The sequence below is a fragment of the Hyperolius riggenbachi genome, chromosome 1, assembly GCF_040937935.1.
Source record: "Hyperolius riggenbachi isolate aHypRig1 chromosome 1, aHypRig1.pri, whole genome shotgun sequence".
In the NCBI taxonomy this organism is placed as follows: Eukaryota; Metazoa; Chordata; class Amphibia; order Anura; family Hyperoliidae; genus Hyperolius; species Hyperolius riggenbachi.
This window is the reverse complement of record NC_090646.1, coordinates 139,575,639-139,595,671: the sequence shown is the minus strand read 5'-3', so window position 1 is coordinate 139,595,671 and position 20,033 is coordinate 139,575,639. Positions and strand designations below refer to the sequence as shown.

Here is a 20,033-nt window from a genome sequence, read left to right as displayed (position 1 = left end):
CTTTTATTCTTTATAAAGATATTCCCTAAAAAGGATTTAAACAATGATGCTGGCCAGCTTCCCTGCTCGCTACACTGTTTTTGGTAGTTGGACGGAGCAACTGCCATTCACTAAGAGCTTTTGAAAATAAATGTATCCCTGAGAATCCCCTATGAAGAGATGGACTAGTCCAAAACCTGTCGCTTCTGTCAGATTTCTACTACTTACTGTAAGTGAAAGCATTATAGGAGAAAAGTAATTTATGGCTCATGTTACTCTGGAAGAAACGTACTTCTTATTTGTATGTGTTTGCACATATTTTACATTGTACAGTTTTTCGCTGTAGTGCCCCTTTAAGTCATTAAATTAATTTCTCTGAATTTTTTAATTAAATCTCATATTGGTTTTTCTTGACTTGAAATTTTTATATACCGTATTTTTTGCACCATAAGACGCACTTGACTTTATGACACACCTGGTTTAGAGAACAGAAAACAGGGAAAAATATTCTGAACTTGAGGTGTCCATGGTGCAGAAGCATCTTGTGGTGTGTCTCCCCCTAAGCTGTCTTACCCTCCTAACCTGACACTTCTCCCCTGAGGCCCCAGCAGAGTAGCTGCAGCCACCGCCATGTGTCCCCCACCAAGATGTCTCCCACCCATCCAGGCTAAAGACTATCGGCAGCCGGTGCCAGGTGCCCCCCATCAAGCTCTCCCCTCCCCTCTCCGTTCAAGCTAAAAAATAGCAGCAGCAGTCACAGCCAGGTGTCCCCCGCCAAGCTGTCTCCCCACTCTATCCAAGCTAAAGACAAGTGGCAACTGGTGGCATTTGCACCCCCTCCCCCTCATCTCTTCCCCCTCCTGCACCAAAGCAAACTGATCCCCCACTACAGCCGCCTCCTCTCTCCATCCAAGCTAGGTGAACCAGTAGCAACTGCAGAGTCACATTGTGACCTAGCAGTGCCAGGGTCACGGAAAGGGTGCACCAAAGGGGCGTAGCAATAGGGAGTGCAGAGGTTGCGAACGCATCGGGGCCCTTGGGCCAGAGGGCCGGTTGGAGAGGTGACGTCTTCCAATGAGCTTGTACTCTGCAGTTGCTGCGGGATCACTTAGCTTGGACTGAGGTATTATTCGCTCCATAAGATGCACATGCTAAACCACCCCATGATAGGGCAATGTCTCTGTAGTTATACCACTGCAGAGCTGTGAGCTGCAGTTTAAAAAGTTCCTACTGACAGCAACTTGATATTCAGCTACAAAACTTTGGTTTCAAAGCTGGTTTACAGTGGTGGGTAAGAAAGTAGGATGAGTCTGTAGATGTAGATGGTCTGTCGGTAGCTTATCCTGAGCAGTGTTGTTTTCACTATGCTAGGATTCTATGGAGTCTCTATTCACTATGGAGTGACTATTCAGCAGTAATTGCATAACCGGCAGGCTTACAATCTTATAACTAATGACATTCCAACAAGAAAAACATCAGGTAAATATAGTATCTTACCTCGGTCTCCAAGATTTCTAAACAGCTTAGACGATCCCTTCCATACTGGTGGAGTATCTATGAGCAAATCGTTCACATCCTGTAAAAGAGAAATATATAACAAGAACTATAATAAGGATTACTTCCAGGTTTTGCAAAAAAAGTCACCCTGAAAATATGGAAATATATGGTAATGACCCAGTTGTGTCCCTGCCTTGGGAAAACTAACGTATGTATCATGGCAAATGGGAGGATGGGGGAGATTTCTTAAAATATTCAGGCACTTTTAGGGGAAAGTTTAGGGTGTTTTCACTGATTTGGTTGATAAATAAAATTAACAATATTCACGCAGACAAAACCTGAGGAGCTTCTACACGTACTTTGAAGAGCTGCCAGTTGTATTTGCTAATTCCATAGTGTAGGGCGTGCAGACTACTCCACTCCCCAGCACCAGGCCTACTGCTGTAAGCTAGGGCTATACTGCAGGATACATCCTGCAAGCCACCAAACTGATATTAGGTCTGTGAACATCCACATGCCTCCTGACATCAATCTATGGAAGCTATATCATGGAAGTACTATAATAGCAGGTGACTAGAATAGCAGGTAAGATAACTAGGGTATTGCTGTATATACAGCATTAGCCCTACTATCTAAATGGGCATTTTTATTTCAGATGTACTTCAGCCCTTTCCCACTGCGCACTGCCTAAATGTCAAGGGAAAGTTTGTTTTCCACAAGAAATAATCCCTTTAGCAGTCAATTTATTTAGAGGCTTGCAAGTGCTCCAGGCCAATTTATTTTAGCACATTTTCTTATTTCTTACTTGTTACACTTTTCTGCTTCTAATTAGTACCACTGTAATGTGTATTAATGGCTACTTGTCACTAGGGGGCAGTGTGAGACAATAACAGAAGACTTTTGCTTTCAGTTTCTATATTTTCTGCTAGTAGAGAGAGATCAAAGCATTCCAAGAATTTACAGCCCCCATGGGTTCTGCCGACAGAGGCCAAAAGCAGTGCACTTATCTCAAACGCGATAACTCTATTGAAGTTGCTAAAGGGTTAAGTACTGTGATTGTGGTCAGCTGATCACAGCAATCACATGATTGGTAACCGCATTACAAAAAGATAGGCACAGTAAGTTTAAAATACTGTACGTTTAAATTATATCTTGTGCAGTTGTTTCTCCCTGCATTGCTGTGCATAATTTAGTATGTTCCATAGTATCACACTGCCTGTAGCTGAGTTACTTTGGCATAGTGATTCCTTAGCAAGACTTACAATTATTATTATTATTATTTGTTTTTTATATAGCGCCCTCATATTCCGCAGCGGAGACCAGAACAGAAGTGGACGCTCACAATGGATCCTACATCGGATCAGCTGTGACTGTCCATGTTCTGGCCATTGTCTGATGTGAACCCAGCCTAATTTGAGGTTTGCTACTACCATTAATTGCTTGTAATAAACACAGCATCAGCCCTATCCCTATGGAGGTAAGTATGTTTTGCGGTGCAACCACATAAGTTGAACATCAGGTGGTGCCATTAGTACAAAACGGTAATTTACATTACCGATATATTACTATGCATTTTTCCAGCACCTATTCTTACTTGAACCCTCCTCTCCTAGTGCCTAAAACTAACCCCCCTCCTAATGCTCAAGACAACCCCCCCCCCCTCTTGAAATGCCTAAAACTATCCCCCCCCCCCCTCCTAATGCCTAAGACAAACCACCCTCTTAAAGGCATACTTTTGAAAAAGTCGGAAGTTGAAAAGGTCGCAGATAAGCAGTAATAGAATATTGGTATTGATATAGTAAAATAACCACCCATTCAGATGCCTAAAATCAACCTCCCCCCTCCTAATTTTTAACACTAATCTCATCGCCCAAACGACCGCTAGTTGTTGCAGATAATTTACACAGGCATCTATTAGATGCCTGCCGACGCCGTGCCCAAATAACCTGGTCTGTATGGAGGGGTCTGCAGCTTTCACATCCTAGGTAGAAAATGGCAATTACTTTATGGCAGGGCATGGGAAAGAAGGGGGGGGGGAGGGGCATGGCACGTTTAACTGGGCCACTTTTAACTGCAAATATACTTTTCCTTTAATACAAAGGAGGAGGTTCTCAGACTACTGACAGATGTGCATTAAAACTTGTTACTTAGGAAACTGTGCTACAAAAATAATAAATAAGCATAATCCAGAGAATCCTATAAATGAGTAATTCCGCTGATGTCTTTCTTCTTGAGTAAAGAGACAGACGGGTAAAATTATGGCACTGCAGAGAACACTTGCTTATTGATTTACAGAACTGAGGACAGACATACTGTAGATGGAGGGCTCAGATTCCATCATCGGCCCCTTGCAATTTGTCAGTCTATTCCGCCAACAAATGGAACACATACCAACTTCCACCCTGACATTTGTGAGCACTTATATTATCAGATCCATATATATAATTCATTACAGCAAATGTTCTGCACAAAAAAAATGAAAATGTAGCCCGATGAATTATTCAAAAATCCCCCTTTCAGTATTTGAAGAAATTATAAAAGAATTACAAAGCCTTATTTCTCAGTTTTAGAAATGGGACATAAGTCATTAAAATGCATTAGGCTTGCGGCACAAAATCCATGAAAGCAGTCTAGAGTTAATGATACTGCAATTTCATTACAAGATTCTGCGGACGCCTTTTGTGGAAATTTAGTAGACGTATCGAGTCTCTTTAGCTTAACTGCAGCACAAGAAAAATACAAAAGAGTTACAAAGCAGATTATTATTATTTTTTATTTATAAAGTGCAATCATCTTTTGTGGTGCTGTAGAGAGTATACATAGTTCATACAGGACAGGAAAGCATCCAGTAATACAGGTACATATCTGTTTGATAAAAGAACAACTATGGAAACAAGACACATAAGGTGGAGGAGGACCCTGCTCTTCCAAACTTACAAGCTACAGGGTAATGGGGTGGAGACACTAGGTAAGCTGGAGGAAGAGATAGTACATTTTGACATCTGACACAGATCTGGATATGTTTCTGAAGGGCACTTTGAGAGATGAAATGCCTGTCTGAAGAAGTATATTTTATGGGTGTCTTTGAAGCTTTCCCAGTTTGAAATATGGAGGACAAGATGTAGAAAAAACTTTTAAAGAAGAGGTGAAACTCAAGAGAAGTTCTGTATGGGAGCGTGAGAGGAACCAAAATGAAGGATAGGAGGAATTCATGTGCAGAGCTAAGGCTGCGGATGCAATGGTATCTGGATATTAGCAAGGGAATGTATGGAGGGGACAACTTATAAAGGCTTTGAAAGGGAAGGCTAGGAGTTTATTATTATTATTATTATTAATATTGATTTGTAAAGTGGCAACATATTCCGTGGCCCAGTACAAAGTTAGGCCTCGTTCACATCAGGGCCGTTTCTGTGCGCTTTTTACAGCGCACTGCCCTGTGCGATCAGCAAGGTATTTATTTTCCCATGTAACTAAATGTAGCTGGTTCACATCTATGCGCTGCGCTGAGCAGCGTTACAGAAACGTAGGGTTGCATGCATTTCTGTGCGTTGAGCTGGAAAGCGCACATCAATGCAAGTGAATGGGTGCGCTTTTTTAGCGCATAGAAGCGCATACAAGCGCATAGAAGCGCATGCAATTTTTACCTCTAATTGGAGAAAAAAATACATTTACATACAAAAACAAAGTTTTATTGACAACTGCTGCTGGTACAACAAGCAAAACGTGCTTTAAAGAAGCGCAGCGCATCGCACAGAAACGCGCACTAAAGCGCGCACAAGCGCATGCGTTTTTTCCCACGCGCTTTCACACATTTTTCAGCGCAGCAGATGTGAACGAGGCCTTAGACACGAACATGGTACATAATAATACAGACAAATGGAATCAGAATCAGAATTCGTTTATTTCGCCAAGCACGGTTGCATGCCCGGAATTAGGTTTGGCACGTTGATTGGCAAGAAAGAGTTGTACAAACAGACAAGAATAATACAACATAACAAGAGTGCAGCAGAACAATACAACAGATACAGGAGTAATACAACATTTGTGGTAGGTCAGTTGCGGGTCTAGCAGGGACAGCAGCGTGTAGCAGAAGATAATTCTAGTACGACCTAGGCAAGGCAGTAAACAGAGCGGCTGCAGCCGAAGTCAAATATTAGTCCGGTAGATGGCTGCAGGGGCGGTCAGCGGAATGGGCAGAGTTCAAGACTCTGACGGCCGTGGGGAAAAAAGTGTTCATACGCCTAGTAGTCTTAGCAGGGATGTACCGAAACCTCCGGCCCAGTTTGAGTCGAGTGAAAAAACTGTGGCCAGGGTGAGAGGGGTCGCCCACAATTTTCATTGCAGTCTAGTGTTATAGATGAGATCTAGAGGGGGAAGAGGTTTCCCAATAATCCTCTCCGCTGAGCTGATGACCCTCTGGAGTTTGTATCTGTCGCTGGCGGTGCAGCTAGAGAACCAGACCAGGATGGATGAGCAGAGGACTGACTCGATCGTAGCAGAGTAGAAGGACCTCAGAAGTTCATGGGCCATGCCAAACTTCTTAAGTTGGCGAAGGAAGAAGAGTCTTTGCTGTGCCTTCCTATGAGTCGCGGTAGTGTTTGCCCTCCAGGTCAGGTCAGCAGAGATGGTTGGACCCAGGAGGCGGACGTTGGGAACCCTAGCGACCTCAATGCCCTCGATATATATCGGAGGGGGGTTGCTGGCATGCTTCCTGAAATCAATGACATCTCCACGGTTTTGGCTGTGTTAAGAACTAGCCTATTCTCTCTACACCAATTGCAGATTCTGTCTACCTCCTTGCGGTAAGCCTGCTCGTCGTTCTCACTAATAAGGCCAATGATTGTGGTATTGTCCACAAAATGGATGATTTTGACAGAGTCAGCTGTGGATGTGCAGTTATTCGTGTATAGAGAGAACAGAAATGGTGACAAGACGCAGCCCTGAGGGGCTCCAATGTTGGTCACTCTGGGTCTGGAGGATATGTCACCCAACTTAACCACCTGGGACCTGTTCGAGAGAAAGTCTGTGATCCAGAGACGGAGGGTTGGATGGACTTTGAGCTCCGTTAGATTGTCGTGCAGAATACGGGGGCAGATAGTATTAAAAGCCGAGCTGAAGTCCAGGAGAAGAACTCTAGCATATGAGTTTGGCATGTTGAGGTGGTTAGTGATAAACTCCAGGCAGATGTTGATAGCGTCGTCAGTGGACCTGTTTGCTCTGTATGCAAACTGGAGAGGGTCCAGTCGGTCCAGAGTAACATTCTTGAGCAGCAACAGTACTGCTCTTTCAAAGGTCTTCACGACCACCGATGTTAGGGCAACGGGCCTGAAGTTGTTTAGGTTAGAAACCCCTTGCTTTTTCGGGATGGGGATAATGATGGATTCCTTGAAGCAAGTAGGGACTTTCCCTTCGGTGAGGGACCTGGCGAAGATAGAGCTCAGGACGGGGGCCAGCTGACGTGCGCAGGACTTCAGACATGCAGGTGACACGCAATCAGGGCCATATGCTTTCCTGGCATTCAAGGAACACAAGAGGTGCAGAACAACGGCTTTGTATACTGTCAAGGGGGGGCATGTGCTCGAGCTAGGTTCAATGCTCTTATAGACAGAGGCGGGGGGGGGGGGAGTAAGGAGTAGACGGCCCCCCAGAGGTACCCGGTACCTCAAACCTGCAATAAAAGTTACTGAGTTCCTCAGCTAGCTCGGAGCAGGGGGTAGCCTGTTGGGGAAGAGGCTTGTAGCTGGTGGCAGCCTTCAGGCCCTTCCAGACAGCCCGAGGGTCGTTTGAGCAGAGATTGTTCTGAATTCTTTTAGCATATGACCGTTTAGCTCAAACGACCATCAGGCTGTCTACACCAATATACAAAATACATACCGTAATTGGTGACAAAATACATAATTGGTAATGACAATGACACAAGTAACATGATGAATAAAATGTATAATTAATTCCAAGACACAAAAGGGGGAGAGAGCCCTGCCCTTGCAAGCTTACAATTTAAAGAAATGGGGTGGGGAGCAAGAGGTGGGGTAGTATACAATAAACATACCCAGACGCAGTGTGATTTAGGATATTTAGTAGGAGTGCAACTTGGCCTTAGGACAACGGACAAGTGGCCTAAGGTAGAGCAAGTGAGTTTTGACAGAGCATTTAAAGGTAACAAAGGTTGGAGAGTGATGGATGTGTTGTGGAAGGGCATTCCAGAGGAGGGGTGAAGCACGTGAGAATTCCTGTATACGTGAATACGAAGAGGTAATTCTAGAAGAGGACAACAGAAGGTCATGTGCAAATCAGAGACTGCGGTTGGGTTGGTATCTGGAAACTAGTGACAAGATGTACAGCGGAGAGAGATTGTGGAGAGCTTTGTAAGTTAGAGTTAGGAGTTTGAACTTGATCCTCTGGTTAATTGGCAGCCAATGAAGAGCTTGACAGAGAGGAGCAGCAGAGGAAAAGCAAGAAGAAAGATGAATGAGAGCAGCCGAGTTCAGTACAGATTAAAAGGATGCCAGTCTGTTAGTTGGTAGTCCACAAAGTAGTATGTTAGAATAGACCAGACGAGATATTATATATATATACTTATATATTATAAGAGAATGTATTAACTCAGGCCACAGTTTTTTATAAGAGAATGTATTAACATTTTATTTGTGTCTGAACTGGTTAGTTGAGTTTGAACTGGTTCCTTTGGGTAACTGCCAGCTAACAAAGGGACAGGACTGGCAAAGTAGGGCAGCATCAGAGGAGTAAGTGTGCTGGAGTTAAGGGACTGGGGAGGCACCAATCTGTTTTGGTAGGTTGCAGAGTAGGATGCAGGGCCGGCGCTTCCATGGGGGCAAAGGGGGCAATTGCCCCAGGGCCTGTAGTGGCCCTCAAGGTGTGTGTCTGCTCCCCACCCAGCTATGGTGACCCCATAAATACCTGCAGGGAATGAGGAAGAGAGGCGCTGTGGGGAGAAGTCCAGAGTGTAGAGCATGATGCTGCCTCCTGTGTCCAGCCTGGATTAGGTAAGACCCCAATGTGTGTACACTCTGGATTTGTAAAGGAAAGGAGGAGGGGAAATAATGGGGTCCCCAACAATGCGTTTGGGGACATATGGGCAGCACGGTGGCATAGTGGTTAGCACTCTCGCCTTGCAGCGCTGGGTCCCTGGTTCGAATCCCAGCCAGGGCACTATCTGCAAAGAGTTTGTATGTTCTCTCCGTGTCTGCGTGGGTTTCCTCCGGGCACTCCGGTTTCCTCCCGCATCATCAAAACATACGAATAAGTTAATTAGCTCCCCCTAAATTGGCCCTAGACTACAGTACTTACACTATATAATATAGACATATGGCAATGGTAGGGATTAGATTGTGAGCTCCTTTGAGGGACAGTTAGTGACAAGACAATATATATATATATATATATATATATATATATATATATATACTCTGTACAGCGCTGCGTAATATGTCGGGGCTATATAAATACTAAATAATAATAATAATAATAATATGATGGACACCTAATGATTTTGTGTGGCTGATAGTGTGGTGGGATGGGCCCTGGGAGGCAGCTCAGAGGTTGCAGGAAAGGGAGGGGGGCCCTCCAAGTTACTTTTGCCCCAGGGCCCTATTGTAAATAGAGATGGCCCTGGTAGGATGTTGCAGCAGTTGAGACTGGATATTATTAAGGGATACACAAACATTTTAGTTGCCTTTTGTGGTGAAAGGGGAGCATTTGGGTGTATTTTAGAGACGGATGTAGTCAATGAGGTAATATAAGGCTTATGAAAGAAGATCAGCAGAGCTTGAGCTCTGCTGATCTTCCTCTTTCATTTGTCTTGGGGTCTGGCTAATTTAGTCCAGCACCAGTGAGGACTTTACACGGAGAGTGAGCGTTTATACTTTTCTTTTATGTAATGTGAGACTTAAATGAGCGTTCAGAGTTTATTATTACCCCCAGACAGTGGAACTGATGAAATTAGGTTTTTGGGGTTGTAGAGAGTTACTCTAAGCATTATCAATATGCTGTATTCCAGAGCACTCATGCCCTATCTAGTCCACTACACAGGCCCAGGTGTAGGAAAAAGTTTAACTGACATCTATGCTGCCAGATACTACTTGAAGACTTGAGAAGAGCGAAGGCAACAGAGGCTGATGTGGCAGAAACCAACAGTTTGAATAACTCTAAACTAGGGGCAAGATCATCTTAAATTATCCATTAGAATATTCAATCCTTGTTATGGTTTTGATGGCCACAGGATAACAGGATAACCCTCCTGCAAACCACTGCTATGAGTATGTTCTATTAAGCTTAGACTGTTAGTCTGTACAAACCAGGGTCTTAGCTGAGCTTACCCTGTATGACAGTGTGTTCTGCTTTTCACAGTTTAGGACAACTCGCCCAGTAAAGAGATCTCTTCTATGTAAAGAATATAACAAAACAATTGTCAATAAAAATTTGATAACATGCAGGCTTTTTTCTACATATTCTGATGTTAAATAGATGGCTTTTAAAGTGGGCCTGAACTCAGAACTCCTCTCTGCTCTAAAATATACACAACAGCATAATAAATAATAACATAATAAAAAGCATGTTTTTGTTACAGCTGACACAAATCCTAAAATAAATTTCCACAGTTTCTACTTCCTGATTCATGGAAGCAGACATATTGGGCTCGATTCACAAAGCGGTGCTAAGCCAGTTAGAGACTTTAGGCGTGATAACCATTGCACCACGCTGGTGAAAAGCCAGTTTAGGTGTGATAAGTTTAGGTGTGATAAGTTTAGGCATGCTAAGTTTAGATAAGTGTAGATAGCGTGCAAAGTCCCGCACGCAAAGCAGCACCATTAAACTCTATGCGATGTGCACCAGACTTTGCTAGCGCAAAACTTTTGATCAGCTGTGCACTGCGGTGCTAACCCAGTTGGTGCTTAAACTTATCATGCCTAAACTTATCACACCTAAACGTATCATGCCTAAACTTATCACACCTAAACTTATCACACCTAAACTTATCATGCCTAAACTGAGTTTAGGCATGATAAAGGGCTTATCACCAGCGTGCTAACTGTTAGCACCGCTTTGTGAATCAGGCCCATTGTTTACATCCAGTGCCTTCAAATGGGCTTATCTGCTTATCTGCCACAGGCAGTCAGGTGACAAAGGAGAGGATCAAATTACAACTTGTGATTTGACACAAATGAGGGGGAATTAAACAGGCTAAACTCGCTAAATACATTCAGGGTACATTTCTCTACGTTTTCCTTCTGTCCTGTGCAAGAGTTCAGATCCACTTTAACCACTTCCCTACCACGGTATTTTGTGCTGATCGGTGCTGCGTGGGCTCTCCAGCCCGCAGCACCGATCAGCTAGCAGCCAGGCCGATCAGACTTCCCCCCTTTTTTCCCCACCAGGGGGATGTCCTGCTGGGGGGGTCTGATCGCCGCCGGCTGCTTGCGCTTGCGGGGGGGGGGGCTCTTCAAAGCCCCCCTCCGCAGCGCTTCCTGGCCTCCTTCCCCTTCCCTCCCTCTCCCTCCCCCTGTGAGCGGCGCAGGACGGATTTCCGTCCTGCGCCTGATGGGATAGGCTTTAGCCTATCAGATGCCGGTGATCCCCGGCCAATCAGAGGCCGGGGATCACCGATCTCCTCTACGGCGCTGCTGCGCAGCAGCGCCGTATGCATGTAAACACCGGGGAAGGTCTTCCCCGTGTGTTTACATTTACCCTGCGAGCCGCCGATCGGCTCGCAGGGTGTTCACGGAGACACCCTCCGTGAGCTGACATGGAACGGCCGCTCATACGAGCGGCCGTTTCCATGTAATACACTTCAGGATTCAGGGGCGTGTATATACGCTCCGAGAATCCGGAAGTGGTTAAGGTACCTGATAAGGAGCCCACTTGCCATGACCATTGGACAGTTATACACTAGGTTTTATTACTGGCCTGCATAACTCTGACCAAGAACAGAATGCACAGAGAACATCAAAGGAGGCAGCAGAAAGAGATGTCCAGTCCACTATACAGGCTCAGGTGTAGAAATAATTTTGACATCTATGCTGCCAGAAACTAATTGTAGGCTTGAGCAGAGCAGAGGCAATGCTGACGTGTGAGGCGTCACACTGGTCTGCCTGCATACTTCTGTCCTGGAGGACCACAGCACATCTAAAGGCTTGTACGCTTGCAACTATTCTGCCCAACTATTGTCTAAACTGAGTCTGTTGGACGATAGTTGGGCGTGTGTAGGCGTGGCAAATAACTAGACGAACGACCAATAACAGGCATTTTGTCCGCTCCAACTTATACATCTGTTGGGCTGATATTGTGCAGTTGCCCACGTGTGTAAAAGTCATTTGAATGACTTGTACTTGTTTTTAGGGTGTCCATATCGTGCAGTCCGTTGTTCCGCTTGTGCGAACAATATGCAGATGAGTTGTTTGTTCAGTTGGTTGGTGCACAGAATATACAAGTCGTGCAATCACTTGCTCGTGCGGTTTGCCATGTTGTGGTGTTGGTCGTACACTTTGTTGAATGTGTGTATCAGCCTTAACCCTCTGGGCGATACAATTATATCGCCCAGGAGGTCGCGCAGCACAATTTTTTTTAAATTTTTTGTTTTTTAAATCATGTAGCGAGCCCAGGGCTCGCTACATGATAGCCGCAGCGCAGCGGCATCCCCCCACCCACTCCGATCGCCTTCGGCGATCAGAGTAAGCAGGAAATCCCGTTCAGAACGGGATTTCCTGCTGGGCTTCCCCGGTCGCCATGGCGACAGGGCGGGATGACGTCACCGACGTCTTGGACGTCGTGACGTCAGAGGGAGTCCCGATCCACCCCTCAGCGCTGCCTGGCCTGATTGGCCAGGCTGCGCAAGGGGTCGGGGAGGGGGGGGGCTGCGCGGCACGGCGAGCGGCGGCGGATCGGCGGCGATCGGAAGTTACACGCAGCTAGCAAAGTGCTAGCCGCGTGTAACAAAAAAAAAATTATGCAAATCGGCCCACCAGGGCCTGAGAAATCCTCCTGCGCGATATACCCTGAGCTCAGCTCGGGATTATCGCTCAGGAGGTTAACATACAAACTGTTGATGAATGTAGCCCATTGAGGATTGGGACACAATCCCTCGGGAGATATCCCTGAGCTGATGATGTACAGTCACGGAGTCACCTGTATAGCTGATAATGCGTTCTGTTGCTATGCGGGAGGGGGCGGAGGGATGATGCACACGGAGGACTGGGTTGCACAATAGACTAAATCATCGCTCAGCCAAGTTGATTGTCTCCAAAGGGTGGCTGTGTGTATAGCTTAAAGGATACCCGAGGTGACATGTGACATGATGAGTTAGACATGTGTATGTACAGTGCCTAGCACACAAATAACTATGCTGTGTTTTTTGTTTTTTTTCCCTCCCTGAAAGAGTTAAATATCAAGTATGTAAGTTGCCGACTCAGTCCTGACTCAGACAGGAAGTGACTACAGTGTGACCCTCACTGATAAGAAAATGCAACTATAAAACACTTTCCAAGCAGAAAAATGCTTCTGAGAGCAGGAAAGAGATAAAAAGGTTCAATAGCTCATAGATTTTAGCTCTGGCATACTTCAATGAATGTGTAATTGAGCAAAAACAAAACAACAGTTAAAACTTAAAAAAGTAGATTTAAACATAAAATAAAACTGTGGAATATCTTAAAAAGTCATTTTTAGGAGAAAGAAGATAGATAAAATTGTTTATTTTATTAGTTTATTTTCACCTCGGGCATCCTTTAAGGTGGTATCAGAATGAGATATTCACCAAACAAAACCACATAAAATCATTACAGTAAGGAAGGGTGCTGCCCAGGATGCTACTCCAGTAAAAAACACTAAGAGCAAGGGCACCCTCTACTGTAGCTGCATCCAATGCAGAATGCACACAGTTCTCTGCAGATAAGATGCCACTAGGGTTGTATCTAACAGGAGAGTCATAATCATTTGCAGTTGTGAAAATTCATGATGTTGAAAAAGTCTGAAAACTGAATGTACAGGGTGGAAGGGCAAAAGAAACATGAAGACCAAACATTTCAAGGCATTACATAAACAGTGTCGGGGAGTTTGAAAGTTTGCACACTTACAAAGAAATGAACAGTTTGTAATGTTTATGGTGGTTCCATTTTAATGAAGACAACCAATAGAAATCCAGTAGAAATGCATTACATAAAATGATAAATTGATTTGCATGTCATTGAATGAAATATGTATTCGATCCCCAAGCAAAACATGACTTAGTACTTGGTAGGGGAACCCATGTTGGCAAGCACAGCAGTAAGATATTTCTTGTAGTTGGTACCCAGGTTTGCACACATCTCAGGAGAGACTTTGTCCGCTCCTCTAAAAAAAACCTCACTAAATCCTTTAGGTTTTTGTGGCTGCTGCTTGGTAGGTATGTTTTGGGTCTCTTATTCTGGAAGGACGACACATCTTCAGAGTATTGTCTGAGGGATGGAGTTTTCATTCTCATTCATAGATGGTCCCATCTATCGGCCTCTCAGTGCAAGAAGTCTTTCTATGCATTTAGCAGCAAAACAGCCTCAAAGCTAAAAACGTTTCTGCCTCTGTGCATGACTGAGGGGATGGGGTTCTTTAGGCCATACTCAGTAATTCTCTTCTTTTAAACACAGTGGTTAGAGTTGATGGTGAAAAGCTTGATTTTGGGCTTATCTGAGCAAAGCACTTACTCGCAAGCTTTATCTGAATCATTTACATGTTCACATCCAAACCTAATGAGAAACCGTAACCAAGAATTGAACTTCATCCCAATCAGTAGCCGATTCCCCCTTTCCCATGAGAAATCTATTCCTTTTCTCAAACGGATCATCGGGGGCTCTGTACTGTTTGGCTGATTTTGTGGTGAAACCCCTCCCACAAATGATGTCAGCGCCTCACAGCACTAATGTACTGACATTACTCTGGAGCCTTGTTGCACTGTAGGAAATAACAGCTGCCAAAAAAGCAAGCAGCATCTCATTCCAGTGACATCACCTGCCAGCAGTAAAAATGTCACCATGTGATAAATGTCAGAATGTAAATTAGAGAGAGGAAATATTTTACAATGAGCAAACACTGACTAAATCATTTATACGTAATTATTGTAAAAATGTAGCACTTTTTTATTACATTATTTTCACTAGAGTTCCTCTTTAAGACTGGCCATTACATGTGCCTTTTTAAGCAGGGGGGCATTATGGGCTCTGTAAGATTTCAATCCATTAAGGTATAGTGTGTTACCAAAAGTGTTCTTGGTGACAGTGGTTCCAACTGCCTTCAGATCATTAACATGGTCCTCCCATTCAATTGTGTGTTTTAGGAAACCTCCAGACTAAAAATCTACTCAGCAGCACTAAAAAGGCTAGGTGTTTTTTTTACAGTTTCACAGCATCAGAACTTTGTTTTTTTCCATAAGCCTCATTTTAGCTGCACAAAAGAAAACTGCCCGGGCATTTTTCCCCTGATGCTGTGCAAAGCATGATGGGATTTCTGATGTTGTTGTTCTCGTTCTGCTGTTTTGGTGCAAATTTTTTTTCTTCAAATATTGAATTTGAGATCTGAAGCCTAGCGCTTAGATGGGAGGGTGATCAGGACACAGGACAGTTGGAACTGTGTCTCATTCTCCCTGTCACCTCCCTTCAACCAAAAAGATGGCTGCCTCCATGAAAAAGATGGCTGCCCCCATAATCACAAACATTTCTTCTTTTAAAACAGGGTGGGTAAGAGATTATATTACCTATTTTAATTAGCATAACTAATGTAACCTAATGACAGTATGTTTGTTTAGGATGAAGTTCCCCTTTAAGCCTATGCCTTCCAATGATCATCCTCATCCTGTAAGGAAAGAACTTGCAAAGAGCTCCAGACCTAGGGAGATTGATGGCCATTTTACATTTCTCACACTTAGGCCACATACACACATCAGCCCATAGTCTTTGGAAAATGAAAGATCACAGACCAATTTTACCCCCTTCCATGTGGTATGAGAGCCATACCTACACAGACTATTCTATGGAGCTGAACTCCCCATCAAACAGAAATCTTTGCAAGATGCTGCACACAAAGATGCTGTAGACATTCAAAAGATCAGTGTCTGCAAAAGATCTGTTCCTGCAAAAGATCTGTTCCTGCAAAATGCATTCATAGTCTATGATATCTGCAGATCATCATACACACCTTGCTTAACAGACATTCTTCTGTAGATCAGATCCACCAGGATGGATTTTCAGATCTGCAGATGATTGTCTGATCTGCAGATGAATGTCAGTTAAACAAGGTGCGTATGATGATCTGCAGATCTCATAGACTATGAATGCAATTTGCAGGAACGGATCTTTGGCAGGAACAGATCTTTTGCAGATATTGATCTTTTGTCTCTGTACAGCATCTGTGTGTGCAGCATCTTGCAAAGATTTTTTTCTGATGGGGAGTTCAGCTCCATAGAAAAGACTGTGAAGGTATGGCTCTCATACTACATGAAGGGTGGTAAGATTGGTTTGTGATCTTTCATTTTCCAAAGACTATAGTCTGATGTGTGTATGAGCCTTAACAGTTGTCACACACTTATCAGGCTTCTTGCTAATGCTCTTGAAGCTTATTCCAGTATTGTGCAGCACTACAATCTTGTTCCCAAAGTCATCTGACTGCTCTTTAATTCATGGTGATTGAGGTTGTATTGGGAAAAAAAAGTTATCCCGTGGACAGGTGTGCTTTATGCAAATGATGAGTCGGGATCAGGAATATCTCTAATGTATTGACTGTAATGTCTTGTGTAATCTGTGTGCCACATGGAAACATAATCTGTGGGAGCCAGAATTCTGTCTGGGTTGTAGGGGATAAGATACTTATTTCACTTAAAGAGAATCTGTATTGTTAAAATCACTCAAAAGTAAACATACCAGTGCGTTAGGGGACATCTCCTATTACCCTCTGTCACAATTTCGCCGCTCCTCGCCGCATTAAAAGTGGTTAAAAACAGTTTTAAAAAGTTTGTTTGTAAACAAACAAAATGGCCACCAAAACAGGAAGTGGGTTGATGTACGTCCACACATAGAAAATACATCCATACACAAGCAGGCTGTATACACCCTTCCTTTTGTATCTCAAGAGATCACTTGTGTGTTTCTTTCCCCCATGCACTGAAGTTTCAGGCTGCTCTTTTCTTCCTGCAAACAGCTCTGCCTGTATGTAATTCCTCAGTATGTGAAAGCCCAGCCAGCTCAGAGGACGATTTATCCAGCTTGTAAAAGATAAGAGAGAAGCTGCTCTAATCTAAATAACACACAGGCAGTGTGCAGAGAGGGGCCTGGAAGGGTGAGTTCATAGCAGAACCACAACACTGAAGAACTTGGCAGCCTTCCAGACACAGGCCGACAAGTCTGACAGGGGAAAGATACATTGATTTATTACAGAGACAGTGATAGTATAGAGTGCTGCAGTTAGCCAGAACACATTAAAATAGCATTTGGAACTTGTAGGATGATAAAAAACAGGATGCAATTTTTGTTACGGAGTCTCTTTAATGGAGAAAAGAAAGGTCTGCACTATGCCCACAAATATAAAATCTTTATTGTGGATCTATTAAATAAAATTGACCAGCAATCACAACTAGCTTGTCAAGATTTCTGGTCATTTTTATTGGATATGTCCACAGTAAAGATTCAATATTTTTGGACTTAGTGTGGGTGTTTTTCTTCATCATTGTTGTTACCGGATTGGTTGTCTTGGGTCGAGCACTGTGCAGTCGGCCTTGGAAAAAGCAAGCGGTCTTTCTACTTTTCACTTATTATTAATGATATAATATGAAATTATACTCAAAACAGTTTATAAATCTTTTCAGTTAAATGTTTTTTTTCTACATTTTTGATTGAAAAAAATAAACAGTACCCAAAAATTACAAAATTTGACAAAATTTATACTTATTAATGTCACTTTAGGTGTGGACTATAATATTCAGTATTTGCTGGTAAATACTTACTTGTCTTGAAAGTGTTTTCCACTTTTTACGAACTGAAAAGAAAAAAAAAATGTTAATGAAAAATATTTGTGGCACTTTTACTGTAGATACATATTTCTTCATGTTTTCTTTTTCAGTTTTAAAGTTTATATTACTTCTGCAGAAGTGGAATTTGGCAAAAAATACATATTATGGCTGCCCTTAACTGAAAAGTACACCCATTCAAACGACTGATATGTTGATTTTTGTGAATCCTCATGACTCAAGTCAGCTGATCGGCCCACCTCCAGTCCACCTTTATTGTTTGAGCCACTCCCCCAGCGGCGGCGGCTCGTTATGCATGCACTGCTTCGTCCTCCCACCACCAGCACCGCATAGCAGTATACAGCGTCGTCAGCAACACAGCTGACACATGTCTGTACATCTGAGCCCAGCAATGCCACAAAAGGGGATCGGGTTCTGATCCCCAGAGGGCGACATCAGTAGTTTGGTGTGTACGCACCTTCAAGGTCTAGCGATTGGTCACACTGGTAAGGAAGCTCTATTCACACACAGCCAGAAAGTGTCCCTGACAACATACTTACATACTTAGTTTGGCGGAAAAAAAGACACCTGTCCATCAAGTTCAAAAAATGTGGTGAAGAATGGCTCTAAGGACTAAGGATAGCTAATAGTGTTAAATTGGGAAATACTCTTCTCAACTGGTGTCTTAAGGTACGTACACATGCACAATGGTTGTAATCTGAAGAGATTGGGACTTTGGGTGACAGTTTGAGAGCCGAGCAATGTTAAAGAGAAACTACGACCAAGAATTGAACTTAATCCCAATCAGTAGCTGACACCCCCTTTTTTATGAGAAATCTATTCCTTTTCACAAACAGACCATCAGGGGGCGCTGTATGACTGATATTGTGATGAAACCCCTCCCACAAGAAATTCTGAGGACCGTGGTACTCCTGGCAGTTTCCTGTCTGTGAACATTGCTGCATTGTGGGAAATAGCTGTTTACAGCTGTTTCCAACTGCCAAAACAGCAAGCAGCAGCTACATCACTTGCCAGCAGTAAAAATGTCACCATGTGATAAATGTCAGAATGTAAATCAGGGACTTCAAAGATTTTACAATGAGCAAACACTGACTAAATCATTTATACATCATTATTGTAAAAATGAAGCACGTTTTTATTACATTATTTTCACTGGAGTTCCTCTTTAAGACGTCCCACTCTGCTACAGCACAAAAACAGCTATGGGGAGGAGGGACAACAGTGACTTCCACTGTTGTTCAAAGATCTGGCTTTCTGGATCTTTACCAAGCTTGGGGGCACATGTACATGGATGTAGCATGTGTATGCACCTTTGCAGTATTGGCTTGACTCTATAGCAGAAAATACAGAAAATATTGTGATTCAAGGTGGACAGAATTATTATGTGTTCTTTCTACCTTTCACTATTAAAGACTAAGGGGCTTCCACACTCCATTGAACAGTACATAGAGCCCATCTTAATAGTTAATAGTCCCCACTCCCCAAAATACTGTCCTAATGACTGAGCGACAACAGCCATTAACCTCCCAGGCGGTACAATTCCCACGGCTGCGCAGCCGCGGGAGGGTTTTTTTCACCTTTTTTTTTTTTAGCATGTAGCTAGCCTAGCGCTAGCTACATGCTTCCCCCCTCCCCACGGCGTCCGCCCGTCCCCTCCGATCGCCGCCGGCGCCGCTTGCCCATAAGGAAATCCCGTTCTGAACGGGATTTCCTTGAGGGCTTCCCCCATCGCCATGGCGACGAACGGAGTGACGTCATCAACGTCATGGACGTCGTGACGTCACAGGGAGTCCCGATCCACCCCATAGCGCAGCCTGGCGGCGATTGGCCAGGCTGCGCAAGGGGTATGCGGGGGGGGGCCTGTATCCGCAGCGGGTAGCGGCGCATCGGCGGCGGCGATCAGACCAAACACGCAGCTAGCAAAGTGCTAGCTGCGTGTTTGAAAAAAAAATTATGTAAATCGGCCCAGCAGGGCCTGAGCGGCACCCTCCGGCGGCTTACCCCGTGTCAGACACGGGGTTAGCGCCAAGGAGGTTAAGGGCATTGTTAATTTAATATGTGTACAAGCTTCAAGTCAAATAAATGGTACATGCTTTAAAGAGAGGAATGTAGCAGGAAACCACACTGTCGAAAACAAAACTCTTTAAAGGGGCACTATGGTGAAAAATTGTAAAATTTAAAATATGTGCAAACATAAACAAATAAGAAGTACATTTTTCCAGAGTAAAATGAGGCATAAATTATTTTTCTCCTATGTTGCTGTCACTTACAGTAGGTAGTAGAAGTCTGACAGAAGCGACAGGTTTTGCACATATTTTAAATTAAATTAAATTTTTTTGCCATGGTGCCCCTTTAAAGAGGAACCCCAGTGAAAATAATGTAGTAAAAAAGTGCTTCATTTTTTACCATAATTATGTATAAATAATTTAGTCAGCGTTTTCTCATTGTAAAATCTTTCCTCTCCCCGATTTACATTCTGACATTTATTACATGGCGACATTTTTACTGTGGGCAGGTTATGTAGCTGCTCCTAGCTGTTTTGGCTGTTAGAGACAGC

General features: G+C 43.6%; 1 protein-coding gene across 5 annotated transcripts in view; it reads right to left on the bottom strand.

Moving 5' to 3' along the window:
• MICU3 (mitochondrial calcium uptake family member 3) overlaps positions 1-20,033 on the bottom strand; it is a 175,305-nt gene that overhangs the window by 106,241 nt on the left and 49,031 nt on the right. For all 5 annotated transcript variants that reach the window (XM_068278620.1, XM_068278616.1, XM_068278618.1 and 2 more), the window contains exons 3-4: positions 17,453-17,484; positions 1,477-1,555 (exon numbers count right to left, since the gene is read on the bottom strand). In XM_068278620.1, the coding sequence (XP_068134721.1) occupies positions 1,477-1,555; positions 17,453-17,484 (111 nt within the window). The remainder of the gene's footprint in view (positions 1-1,476; positions 1,556-17,452; positions 17,485-20,033) is intronic.